Source organism: Papilio polytes, unplaced genomic scaffold, assembly GCF_000836215.1.
Source record: "Papilio polytes unplaced genomic scaffold, Ppol_1.0 DF824169.1, whole genome shotgun sequence".
In the NCBI taxonomy this organism is placed as follows: Eukaryota; Metazoa; Arthropoda; class Insecta; order Lepidoptera; family Papilionidae; genus Papilio; species Papilio polytes.
Window position 1 is genome coordinate 572,704 of NW_013525035.1, and position 13,768 is coordinate 586,471.

Below are 13,768 nucleotides of genomic sequence, written 5' to 3' on the forward strand. Positions count from 1 at the left end.
AAATGAAACTTAGTAACACTGCTCGAAGCACCAATAATTACACGTTTATATCGTCTCAAATAGGAATACTGAGAGTTACTGCTCGAAGGACCAATAATTATACGTTCACTACATTGCCTAGCAATAAATGGAACATAGATATATTGTTCGAAGGATTGAAAATTTACTGTCATCAAATCTCTGGTTTCCAGGTCCACGGTCTGTCGCGGAGTCCGAAGCCAGCGTACTTTACTAACTCAATGCTGCCCCCGCCGCCGCTGCCGCCGATGGCCAGGCCAGTGGCCATCATCAGGTCAACAGGTACGAGTATACTTTGCTTTACTTTAAATTGGCTATTCATCAGACTTTGCCTACTTTTGGACATAGGCGTTCCCTAATTATCCATAGTACTCGTTTGACGAAAGTAATTTGTAATGACTGGTGTAGCGAGTGAGTCTGGTGGCGTGGGCGTGGGCGTGGGCGGAGTGGGTGTGGGCGTGGGCGGCGGGGGCAGCTCGCCCGCGTCCCCCGAGGGCCGGTCGCCTGGCGCGTCGCCCCGACGCCGCTCGCCGCACTACCGCGACTGTCATCCCACGCTCACGCACTTCAATCACTTCCACGCGCAGCCGCAACAGGTAAGTTTAGCTTTCTAGTAACTCATCATCTTCCTTCTTATCCTACTCCCGTATTGGCACACGTTTTTGTCTTCTTATTTATCTGAATTCCTACTGTGCAAATAAAACTGAGCGTGTGTAGCGGGCTTAACGTAATTAGCCAAAACAGTAAAGCGATTGTTGCCCTTAGATATTTGCATTTACAAATCGTTGCCTATTTTTAATCAATACACGCCATCCTTCGCTAGGCTTTTCCACCTTTTTTGTACAAGAAAAAGGGGGAAAAGGACTGTAGTTAGGCTTCCGACACACTTAGTGTACGCGACGTAGTTAATGTCTCCCATTTGTCGCATGTTGTGTTAAAGAGGGTTGTACTGTGCAGGTGTTCAGCTACGGCGGGCTGGGCGGCGGCGCGGTGCTGGCGGGCGGCGGCGGCGGCTCTCCGCCCGGCGGCCTGGGGCTGTACGCGCCGCGCCCGCCGCCGCGAGCTCCCCCGAGGTACTGTCATCACTTTTACTTAACAAATCTATTGTATCTGTAACACATAGAATATTATCAATCTTTTTTTCTATTCCGCAGGCTATTGCTAGTAAGTGTTTAATTATTTTTCAGGTGGAATGCGCCTTTCCCGACATTAGAAGAAGAGTTCAACATTATGACGGCGCCCGGCGGACCCGATCACGTCGTGCTTTTGGATGATGGTATGTTAATCCTTTGTTATTTTAGTTAGTTAGACGTTAGTTATGAGTGTGATACTCCGGTCGGGAAACATAGAAAGAGGTGGATAGAGTGAAAGGATGATCTGGAAGGGAGTGACTAAGATGACGATGACGATGACAGCGCGAAAATGTCAAAGCGGACTCTACCACTGTTGAAAATCGCGAGAAAAAGCTAGTTGTTGATAATTTTTTTCTTCTTTCCAGAGCGTTTCTTCCAATCTAACGTGATAAGTGCGGAAGGCAGCGCAATGGATACAAGTTCCGGCGTGTGCGCGGCGGAGGGCGAGGAGCTGGCGCCCGACAAGCCGCTGCGCTCGCCGTGATGCGCGCCGCCGCGGTGGACGCCCGCGCCGCCGCCGCACTGGCGCCCCGTCGGCCTCGCGCACCGCACGCCCTGACAGCTGACAGCCCGCCACCGACAGAACATAGCTGACAGCTGACAGCCCGCCAAACGCAATACAGTCCGCCATGTTCTTTTGTACAAAAGATTCAATTCGTTTGTTTTTTGTTTGTAATCGGATACATTCGGCCTTATTTTTTTTTAATGAAACAAAAGCAATTTATTTACAGCCAGTATCATATTTCTATAATTTAGGAATTTTTAATTTCTGCCAAGGCTATGTTTTTTTTTCGAACACCAATGCAATTCTTTACGGCCAGTTTTATGTAAAAAGAAATTGGTTTCTTTTAAAGTATTTAAAGCGGTTTTAAAATGTAAGTTTTGTTTTGTAATTTGTGTTTAATTTTAAAATTGTTTTTCTTTGTAGTGTGAATATTTTTCGGTCGTGTTTATAAACATTTTTGTTCCGTAGTATTTAAAATGTTAGTTGATCTCTTTCTCGTACATGTAATTTTAAAAGTTATAAACAACTTTTACAAGCCAACTGTAAATGCTTCAGCTTAATTATGAAGTTTTTTTATTATTTCATATTTGTCAAGTGCGGCGGACAGAAAGCGAGGGCGAGTGTAATCACTATTGTATATACAAAAAACAAAACCGCGGCAAAGGTAGATGAGTTCACTTTTAAATTACGCGCGGCATTAGTTATCTGTGGAAATGTCAAAGTCAAATTACTTTGCAACAGCGCCATCTATTGTCCAGACACAGATGACTTATGCGATTTTCGTTCATTAATCGTTAAGGCAACGTAAATAATAATGTAAATTATGAAGCTACAAGAAAGTACACGACATTATGATATTCTAATATTTTTATAGAATATAAAAGTATGATCAAAGCCTTCCAGTAATTTAGTGAAGTGATAATTAAAGGTTCAGCTTATGAATTATTTTGCTGACCTGTAAGGCAGTCAAACACTGATTATACATGGATAGGTTACTTCGAAATGACAGATTTTTGTATCGTTCTTGCATCTTCAACATCAGAGCAACTCCCCCTACTGGAAAAAAACTACTAAAAAAATTTGAATTTTGGTAGCTGTCCTCAGATTAAAAACTAAAATGGCGAAATTGTAATATGCACTAAATACTAGGGGTTATATCCTATCCATGTATAGGTTAGTGAAGGGAGCGGGTAGTTAACAAAATGCTTCCAAATGGTTCGATTGACGAAAGTGTGATATTATAGTTTTGTTTTTTGTTTCATTGTTGTGTGTTGTATTGACAATTAAAATAGATATAAGCTTATTAGTTTACGATGAGAAGAAAATAATTTATTGAAACGAATATTTAAGAAAGACGAGCCTTGCTTATGATTAGTTTAGTTGTATACTTAGTGACCGTGAACCTGTCATTTATTCTTGCTCTAAATTGACATTTTAGTACAAAACGTTGACATAAAAATGTAAAAATCAAGCTACATTTGACATTATAGTTAGAGTGTGTAATTTTGATACTTTCTGACGATAATTTTGATACTTCGATATGTTTAATATTCAATTTCAAGTATCAAAACGCATAAGTCAATTTAGAATGAACTTTAAATGGTTAACTACATTAAAATAGAATCCTATTTGAATTGTTGTCAATATTTATTTTACTAAATTCACCTTAAGATAGTTATTTAAAAATCTAATAAATAAATAAACGAAGTCAATTTGAGAGTAAGAATAAATCGACAAATGTAGTTCGACAACCGTCGAGGGACATTCAATAGGTGCCTTTCATATGAAAAAACTTATAATAAATGTATAATAGGGACTTGTAAATTGTAGTGTTCTTTTAAAATCCATCCGCTCGTATGTATGACTCACTATCGATTTAATATTAAGGACATTTTAGTCAATTAACATTTTTCGGTCCGCCATCTTTGATTTTGCGAAAGTTTGAATTTAATTGCGAGTTTTGCCGCCATTTATAACATTTAGATTAGTGATTTCGTTTCAATCATGCAATTTTCGTTCGCGATCCCGTGGCCATATGAGAAAAGCTAGTCATTAGAATTACAATGTAAATTTAATGTTACTTAAAAGTTTAAAAAAAATATTTACAATTACTAATTAACCCCCATTAGTAAGGGAATGAAACTAAAAGAAATGTGGCCAAATTACACTTAATAAAAATCTAAATATATATACACAATTTTTAATAGAATTAGAATATATAAGTACGATATGGTTAAGTTGACATTTTGTGAAACTGATCGGTGACATCTGACAGTGACGTAACCGAACAGTTCGGAAATTAAAAACAAATGTGACAATAAGTCCCTCAAGGTTACCATAGACAACATTTTAAATTCCAATTTTAAATTGTCACGTTTGTAAAAACATCAATCACTTTTTATTTATTACGCAGGCTTTTCACTAAAAACGGACGTTATTTTAAAAGGTTTTCAATTAATTTTTCACGACCCTTTTAGTTTCGTAGAACATTCGACTAAGAGGTTATAGAAATATAGAAGTAGGTAACGTAGCAATAAACGACAAGCAATAATTAAATAATAGTATAATAAAAAGGCTTTAGTAAAGCTAGTGATCGGTACTGATGTAGTTGACCATATAATCGTAATAATTGACTCGCAGAATATTTTTTCTATAGTAAAATATGGCCGGGAATACCGTCATTGTATAAAGTGAAGATGAATTAGGGAAGCCATTTGGTACAATTATTAAATAGCTATTTCAGAACGAAACTATAGATTATATTGTTATTACAGCTATAATAGTTCAACTAGGCTGAAAAGCGGGGTTTAGTCAATTGCTAGCGATAGACTTTATTAGAAAATATATTTAAAAAAAGGTCAGAAAATTAAGAGTCACTTGAGGCTTGATTACATTGCTGGGAAGCAACTCGTGTAACGGAACGGTGTAACATTGTACAATCTGTGAGGCAATATTGGTGACGAATTTAAAAGTTCATTGGTGCCGAAAATTCTAGACTGTGATTAAATTGTTCATTCTGAACGTGTCTTATATTGAAATAGTTGTTTTTGTATGATTGGCAATACGCACGGCTCGTGCCCGTTCGATGTAAAAAAAAATATACTGTATAAAGCGACAGGCGGACATGTTTGAAATGCATTTGTTATTACAACTTTATGAATTGTAGACCGATAGACGAGAAAGATGTTAAAAACTTTTATCTACAGCGTTGGTAGAAACGGTAGTGGTTTTGTTGATAGCTTCGCAATAGTTTGTGCGCGTGACAGATGTCGCCATTTTGAGACCATCGACAATTCTCCATCTGACATCTGACGTTTGAAATGGCGCGCGTCTGTGACGGCGCGATTTATATTTTTTATTAGCACCATTATTACGATATGGAGAACTAATTGAAAGCCTAAACATTATGTGCCTTAGATACAACAATATTGTATGATATTTATGATGCGTTCTATACAACGTGCTAACTAGAAATAATGTTAAATGTTGTTTTCCAAAGCCTGGGTCTCGACTTTTGTCTTCATTGTTAGAGTTGGTTTACGCAAGGCTTCTGTGTATTTCCAGTTTTGTCTCAATCTTTGAACCCTCATTGATCTTTTGACCTTCCAAATTACGTACAAATGGCCCAAGTAAGTTCATCTCGAGTTTAACCCCCTATTTAGTCCAGTCACATTTTTGGGCGTAGAAGTTTGGATTTTTTTAAAAAGATGGTAACCCTATCCCCTCCTTAATAATTATCTTACAATTAAGTGACGCTTCGATGCGTAGTTTTGCTGAAATATAAATAATTCTAATATATTCATATAATTTAGTACCTACATTATACCCACTTAAGTACCTATCGTATACTTTCTGGCATGTATACTCTATGCAATTTGAATTAGGCGCGCTTTTGTTTCGAGCAACATGGTTGTTCCTGTTCTCGCGATGCTTTTTCAAATTCTATACAAAAAAATGTTTTTACCATTCTCTTATGTAATCATTTAACATCACTATTTTTGTTAATATTTGAGAAAATCCGTCTTGAATGTTAAGTTTTGTGGATTCTGTAATAACATACGTAACTAAAGATATTTAAGGAATAATTAATAACCTTTAGAAGAATACTCCTAGTTATTAAATTACTTTTTTTGTTCATCGAATGTTATGATGTGCAATTATTATTTTAGCGAATTAATTGTTTTAGTGTTAATTGTCCACGACCCATAGTTTGTAAATACCTTCTCAAGTGTATTTTGTATTATATTTTGGATTTGTACTTAATAACTACAGAAATAAAGACAGGAAACTGGCAATTAAATGTAGTAATAGTACAGCCAGTTGCATAAATGTATACAAAGATACAGAATTCTGTATACATTGCGTAAATGTATACAAAATTTTGTATACATTGCGTAAATGTATACAAAGTTTTGTATACATTGTATAAATGTATTCACATTTATGCAAGCTGACTGTCACCAACTTGAGAATCAAATAAAAGCGGAAAGCTAGTCTCTGTCTACCCCAGTTGGGTCTAAAAGACGTGAAGTTATTTTGTATAAAGAGCAAGCGAATTTATATTTTAGTTGAAGTCTGTTTTCTTGTATCTCAATATTATTTAGTTTTCACTTCTCACTTTTTCATTTAATCCAAACATACCTAAATGAAATTTATTTACCTAAATTTGATTCGTTTTCATTTAACTTCAAAGAAGCAGAAGCGATGAACGTTTGATATAGGTATGCGTAATTAACTATAGACTTGTAAAAATGTTATAATGTGTATTTTTAACCTATATAGTAAGATATTTATAGATTTTTAGTCGTTTAAATATTTCGAACGACTTGTTATTAAAGAAAATTGGTGCTTAAAGCTTAAACAAATACGTCAGTGTTGTAGTCGCAAACTGAACACGTGAAGTTAGCCGAGTTAAATACACGCGCTAAAATTATAATTCAATTTTGACAGATAAAACAAAAAAATGTCGACACTAAAAACCGTATAAAACCAACTATAAAAAGGGAAATCGTTTATGATTTAAATTAATATCTTGTTATGCAAATTTATGTTGTATTTTTATAACTATGACAGCTGTCAAATCTGTTATATAAAAAATATAACCTAACATGCTGCAATTACATTTGGAAGTATTGTAATTTTGTTGTTTGACTACAGTCAAGATTTTTCAAATATGATTAGAGTAACATAAATAATATAACAATTTTACAGTGTACAATATGCGTAATTGGGATGTTTTGTGCCCATAGCTAACTTCACGTTGTACGCTTGCGACTGCCACAGAGTGAAGTATGCCGCGTGTGTCACAGGAGAGCAGATGATATAGCGTGCGTTGTTATGCTGAACTATGGTGTCCAAACATTTGAAAAAAAATCTGTAAATTATGTGTTAAGTTTACTTTAATTAAAAAAAAACTTATGTTATTGTATAGATTTTTTAAGGAACGGTGTTGCCATTTTAATTTTTGTTAATAATTTTAGATTATTTCAATTTTCAATTAACATGTTTTCACAGCTATATGTAACTGTGTGCGATTTTTTCACATTTTTGTAACTAAAAATAACGGTTAAATTAACTGTTTGGACATCACAGTTAGAGCGGTTATAATAAAGTAGGAAAACCTTGCTCAATATCGATGAAAACTGAAAGTGTTACAGTTGACGCAATACAAACAAACAAATCAATTGACTTTTATTTATACTGAATCCTACCTATGCAACAATACTCCTTCCAAAGTTTTTTTTATTCTAGCGCTTCTCCGCCCTTATTTGATTCCGTTTTCCTTACCGATCGTTTGTTTTGAAAGTAACTATCTCTTGAATTTCTTCATTTTTATCTTATTTTACTCTTTTAATCCTTGGTAATTGTGTCAGTTTATTAAATTGACTACAGTTATCATGTGTCTTTTACTTTATTTATTTATACTGATTACCTTGACATAGCTCTACACTCTTTAGACGGTATTCATTCCAAGGGTTAGGTATCTCGCTGAGATCACTTCCAGAGATCCCTAGCAACATAAAAGGGCTGATAGGAGTGTATGGTGAAGCTCACCAATCTAGTTAAGCTGGTTGGAATCAGTGTCCCATCCACAAAAACGCGCCAGTCGTGGAGTTGTGAAAACAGAAGCCCAGTATTTCTTTCAAGGTATATATGCAAAATTTAATTCACCCTAATTCTAGACCAGCCTTTATCGGTTTTACCTAACATAGAGAAGGATGGATTGCGTGAAAGGTGACATGAAGGGTAGATGATAGATAGATTAATTTGGAGGAGGAGGTAAACTTAACACACCTAGAACTAGGATAAGGACAAGCAGATGTGAATGACCAAGCAATAAAATTAGTCAAGGTATCAAAGTATTTAAGACTTCTATACTTCTAGTCCTAAGTTTACCTAATAGGGAAAAAAATTAACTAATTTTGAAATTTAGTATAGTACAGTTATGGTGTACTATTTGTACAAAGTATATCTATCTCTGTTTATTCCAAAGAAAGTAAAAGTAACGTCAATAAGAGAGAGTAACAATAGAATTTAGGTACAGTCAGCTTCACAAATACATTTACAAATTTCAAAAAACATACCTACAAAGTTATTATCATATTTATGCTCAGAAGCATTTACGTGCAGTCATTTATTTAAAATCCAAGTTATGCAATATAATTATTTAAAATTTTATAACTTTTACAGAGGAACGATTTGTATTTTTGTATGTATTTAAATAACTCTTAAAGTTGGCCGATTTCAAAAATTTCACCATTAAAAAGCTACGTTATCAGTGTAATACAGGCTAAGTTTTTTTTATTTTTTAATTTCACGCGGACGAAGTCACGGGCAATAGCTAGTTACATTGTGGCGTAGTAAAGAAACCATGGGTAATTTAAATAATTACAAAAAATACAAAAACACATGAGACGCCATTGAATCTTGAAACATTAGATACTAGCTTTAGCTCGCGATTCCGTCCGTGTAGAATTAAAAAACAAAAGTGAGTGGCCTATGTATTCTTCCAGACTGTCCTCTACATCTATACCAAATTTCATCGAAATCCGTTCAGCAGTTTAGGCTACAAACTCTAACAAACATCCATCTAAACTTACGCATTTATAATATTAGTATGAAATATGATAATATGATTTAATGCAATTGGCATTTATCATATGTTGTTTTAACATTAAAACGTAGATACTAACTTTATCCAATAAATCGAACAGACATCGTTGGATCGCGAAAATCAATAGTCGATGTAGCTGTGTCACATTGTAAGCCGCAAGGCAAGTCTAAATTATACACACATAAATACAAACACTTGCTATTACAAAATAAACTTTATTTCTTCGTATTATAGCTGAAAATGTACAATGTAAGTTTGGTGGTTGTTACGTTATGGCATCGGAAATTTTGCGACGTTGAATAGAACGGATAATCGACGCCTAGCCTTGTGCGATATCGATTTTACTTACGGCTGTTCAATGGAAAACGCAATACCGATCCATTCAACTATCTCTTTCTCTCTTACGACCCAAATAGAGGAGTTGGAAAGAGATGGAACTATATTCAGCGGTTCGTGTGCGTTGTGCTGCGACGGGGTTTCTATGACAACGGGTCACACGGAGGGTAAGATCTCCGATATAGGATCGCAATTATCAATTTTCGATATTTTCTAACTCATAAAGAAATGGAAGATTTATTATAGAGTTACGTATAAATGAGAAATACGTCATAAAAACTAAGGATGAGGAATTATTAATGAAATTAGATAGAAATATTGATTTGGTAAGATTCAGAGGTTATTGTTTTACACAAGATGGCGTCACGTTTGAAAAAATAATTCAATGATATAAATTATCTAAACATGTGTTATGCAAAAACGTTTCTTAAATTAGTTACTAGCATTCTAGTAATATCGTGCGCGTGGAATAAAAAAAAAACAAAACTAAACAGCCTATGTGTTCTTCCAGACTATTCTCTACATCTACGCCAAATATTGAGATCCGTAGAGCAGTTTACAAACATTTAAAATATTAGTAATATAAACATAGTACATTACTACACTCAGAGACGTTAATAGTAACCCTTACTGTATTATTTAATAAAAGGAATATACAATAATGGAGACATAAGACTTAACAAGTAATTATTTCTATTCAGATAGACTATTTGGTAACACGATCGTGGAATTAACAAAGAATTTGTGTTTAAATAATTTTTGAAGTCTAGCCACGCCTTAACGTAATGTCGTGAAGTGTGTAGAGGAGCTTTTAGTGTATACAAAGTAACGGTTTTGTACTAAATACCTTCTTGGTCCGAAGTTTTTGTTCAAACTAGGTCGTCCTTTTATACAGGCTTCTAGAAAAGAGGATGGTTTTGGTTTATAGGTATAGTTAGCATGTGAAAATACAAACTTTTTTTAAAATCTATGTGAATTATAGCGACCTGTGAATTCCGTAAAATACAGTAAATAAGTTTGTAGCCTGTCAATCCCCCTTTTAATTTCAACTGCGCTTGGATGAGAAACCATAGAAAACTTTCATATCCTGACCAAGTAAAAGCGGAATTGTGGTTAATTCGTTTAATCAAGTTTTTATAAAAAACATGAGAGCTCAAGTGACACTAGTCATACTAATATTATAAATGCAACGTTTAGATGGATGGATGTTTGTTAGAGTTTGTAGCTTAAACGGCTTAACGGATTTCGGGGAAATTTGATAGAGATGTAGAGGATAGCCTGGAATAACACATATAGGCTACTCAGTTTTGATTTTTTTTATTCCAAGCAGACGGAGTCGCGGGTGAAAGCTAGTATGGCCATAGAAACTACAGTTAGGAAAGTTGACTCGCATTTTTTGTTTTTTTGAGTTTTTTTTTAATACGCGAGAATAAAGTGGCGAATGATAGTAAGATTTATTCGTCTTTTATCTGTTTTTTGCAAGAAATCGGGATTTTTAAAAGCAAACAAAAAGGTCATTGCTCCAGGAAGACGCGAACAGGTGTGCGGTCGATATCATCGATTGTGGAAAAAATCGATGGGGTGACGTCACAAAATGGCGGCCGCGCAGCTGTCATGTTAAAAAGCGTGCCGCTAATAAAATAGGGTGCATTATAAGGGGTCGGCAGAATATTTTAAACACGCAAATATACATTTTTTAGATACAAAGATAGGGTTTCGAAGGGAAAGTTAAAGGTGTTTGATTGTAAATTTTTTATCGAACAAAGGGATTTTGACCTTAAAGGTTAATCAATTATATGAATACAAGGGCTGAAAATTGTATGCAAGCAGTAAACGACGTTTTTATTGTATGCACAATCATACTAATATTAAAAATGCGAAAGTTTAGACGGACGGATGGATGGATGTTTGTTAGAGTTTGTAGTCTAAACGGCTGAATATTTCGATGAAATTTGGTATAGATGCAGAGAATAGTTTGGAAGAACACATAGGCTACTCACTTTTGTGTTTGTTAATCCCACGCGAACGGGGTCGCGGTTGAAAACTACTAATATTATGTAGTGCTGTTAACATAAAAAACTTCAAATCCAGCCAACCATAAACAAAAACGGGTCTGTATCGATAACATCGAGGATGTGGTAATTAGCGGTAGCACGAGCCACGATAGACCATAGACCACATGCCATTCACCATAATGACATCCGTTACCACATCCAGCTTGTGAAGTTCCGATGCCAGCTGGTAAATGTATAAAAGTACTGGCTGTTTCTCGCGACTTCTTCCACAATAAAATTTAAAAATATGTTAAACCTGCTTATGTTACAGCGATAACGTAGCTTTTTAATTGTGGAAGAATTTTTGAAATCGGACCAGTAGTTTTTGAATTATTCCTAAACATATAAAAATACAGATCTTTCCTCTTTATAACAGTGGTAGAGCTCGCTTTAAGATCTTCGCACGAATGGGTCGGCTCGCCCGGTGAAATACCACGACCACACAGAAAACTGGCGTGAAGTGGAAGCAATTCCGCGTTTCGTCTGATGAGTGTGGTGCCGGAGGCCTAGTTTTAGTCCCTTTCCCTTTCCACCCTTTTCTTAAGAGGAAAGGATGGGAAGGAAAAGTGCATTTGATGACACATAGGAATTGGAAATGTCCTCTTTATGTGCGTCTTCTCCTACGTCAATTAAGGGTAGGCAACGCATCTGGAATTGCGGATGCTTATGGGCAGCGGTCACTTTCAATTTCGGTGGATTCAGGTGGCCGCTTGCTCGTTTGCCACCTAATATTGTAAAAAAATAATAATATTAGAAGATTATAACATTTATGGCTCCATTCCTCGTTATATTGAAATTTTATAAGGATAACCTTATTTATAAGTGTGGTACACTGGTAGAGGTAGACCTAGAAAGAGATGGATTGCTTGAAGGTGACATGATCAAGGGAGTGATGACTGAGATGACGGATGACAGAGTTATTGGGAGGATGAAAGCCCGGTGTGCCGACCCTACGGGAACAGGATAAGGTAGAGGAGATGATCGAAATTTTACTAATATTATAAATGCGATAGTTTTAATGGATGGAAAGTTAGATGTTTGTAGCCTAAACGGCTGAACGGATCTCGATGAAATTTGGCATAGGTGTAGAGAATACTCTGAAAAAACACATAGGTTGTTTACTTTTGTATTTTTTTTATTTCATGAAACGGAAGCTCGCGATTTAATGGTTTAATTTAAGCTTCCTAACAAAGTATCTTTTTAAAATTTATGACCGTTAAAGTATATTATAACTAAATAAAGTACGTACTTAAAGTTATGACATAAATAGGTTACTTGATGTTACAAACTACGTGCTACGTGCTACGTCGCGTAGACTTTACCGTGTCTTAGCTCTTTGTAGACTTTATTTTGTAGGTCAATAAATACTGAGATAATTTTAACATTATTTATAACTTATTTAGTACACTTAAGTTTAATTGCTTATAATTTTATTGTTGCTTTTGTATTTAAGATATCTCAAAGTTTAACACCACTAGGAGATTTCGTCCGCTAAGCCGATTTGCGTGGAATGAAAACAAAAACCTATCCTAACCTATGTGCTCTTCTAAACTATACTCGACATCTATGCCACATCTAGATTCAGTCATTTTGGCTACAGACTTTAGAGTCTGTAAGCAAACAGCCATCCATTAAAACTTTCGCATTTATAATATTAGTAAAAATTAAGTTATATATGTCGGCTTAAGCTAGCACGATATCAGAACTACTCGAGATCACATGTGTGCGGTCATGGGTAAAGTCGGATTCCAGGAACACATTCACAATACTCCCAAGTCAGGATATCATCGATCTACCAAGCTCATATTGTTCAAACAATGTTCTAGCAATGATCCCTATTTTCAGAATGATCTAAGTTCGCACGAAAGTCGCTTGGCGGCGCTCGTGTTTTATTATGACTTAAATTCAAATTGTTTCTTCTTCTAATTGCGACATATATGTAGTTATTATGTGAAGAGTAACCATAGATTTATTTGTTTAGCCTTTTGGGTGGCAGTTATCTATTCAAGAAAATAGACTGGTTATCCTTTAATATGATATTGGTGTTAATATAACAATAACGAGACCCGTAGCCGTAGCGAACTGGCGGCGAGTTGTACAAAATTACAACCACGGCAGGACTCATAGGGGTGGCACGCGCTTATTAAATATAGTGATGTGAATGATTTGAAATATCGATATCGAAATAAATGTGTATCAATATATTATATTAAAAATGATATTTAGGTGGTAAGATTTTATCTATACTAATATAAAAAAGAAAGATTATATTTTTGTATGTATTCAAATAACTCGAAATTACTGTGCCGATTTTAAAAATTATTCGACGTTAGAAAGGAAATTTATCTGTGAGTAACATAGGCTATATTTAACAGCTAGTTTACAATAAAATCTAAATAACTTTTTAATTATACAAACCTTTTATCAAATAATTGAATTTGAATAAATTTTACAATAAGGCATGTCATCAAAATTCAATATTTAAAATTATTTAAATAAATAAATAATAATCAACTTTAAAAATTGAGTTTTATTAAGATAATCTTACACTCTTTAATATTTTGTAATTACACTCTAAAAATAATACAACATCGATATATGATATTCA

General features: G+C 34.9%; 1 protein-coding gene and 1 long non-coding RNA gene across 2 annotated transcripts in view; both read left to right on the forward strand.

Annotated features, from left to right (window-relative positions):
- LOC106111268 (nuclear factor 1 X-type) overlaps positions 1–1,635 on the forward strand; it is a 39,349-nt gene extending 37,714 nt beyond the window's left edge. Inside the window, exons 10-14 of the mRNA XM_013293293.1 lie at positions 192–300; positions 427–614; positions 976–1,091; positions 1,206–1,294; positions 1,517–1,635. Of these exons, the coding sequence (XP_013148747.1) occupies positions 192–300; positions 427–614; positions 976–1,091; positions 1,206–1,294; positions 1,517–1,635 (621 nt within the window). The remainder of the gene's footprint in view (positions 1–191; positions 301–426; positions 615–975; positions 1,092–1,205; positions 1,295–1,516) is intronic.
- LOC106111446 lies at positions 1,024–2,048 on the forward strand. Its single transcript, XR_001226173.1, has 3 exons — positions 1,024–1,091; positions 1,206–1,294; positions 1,517–2,048. It is a non-coding gene; the product is annotated as an uncharacterized LOC106111446 (long non-coding RNA).
- The last annotated feature ends 11,720 nt before the right edge of the window (positions 2,049–13,768 follow it).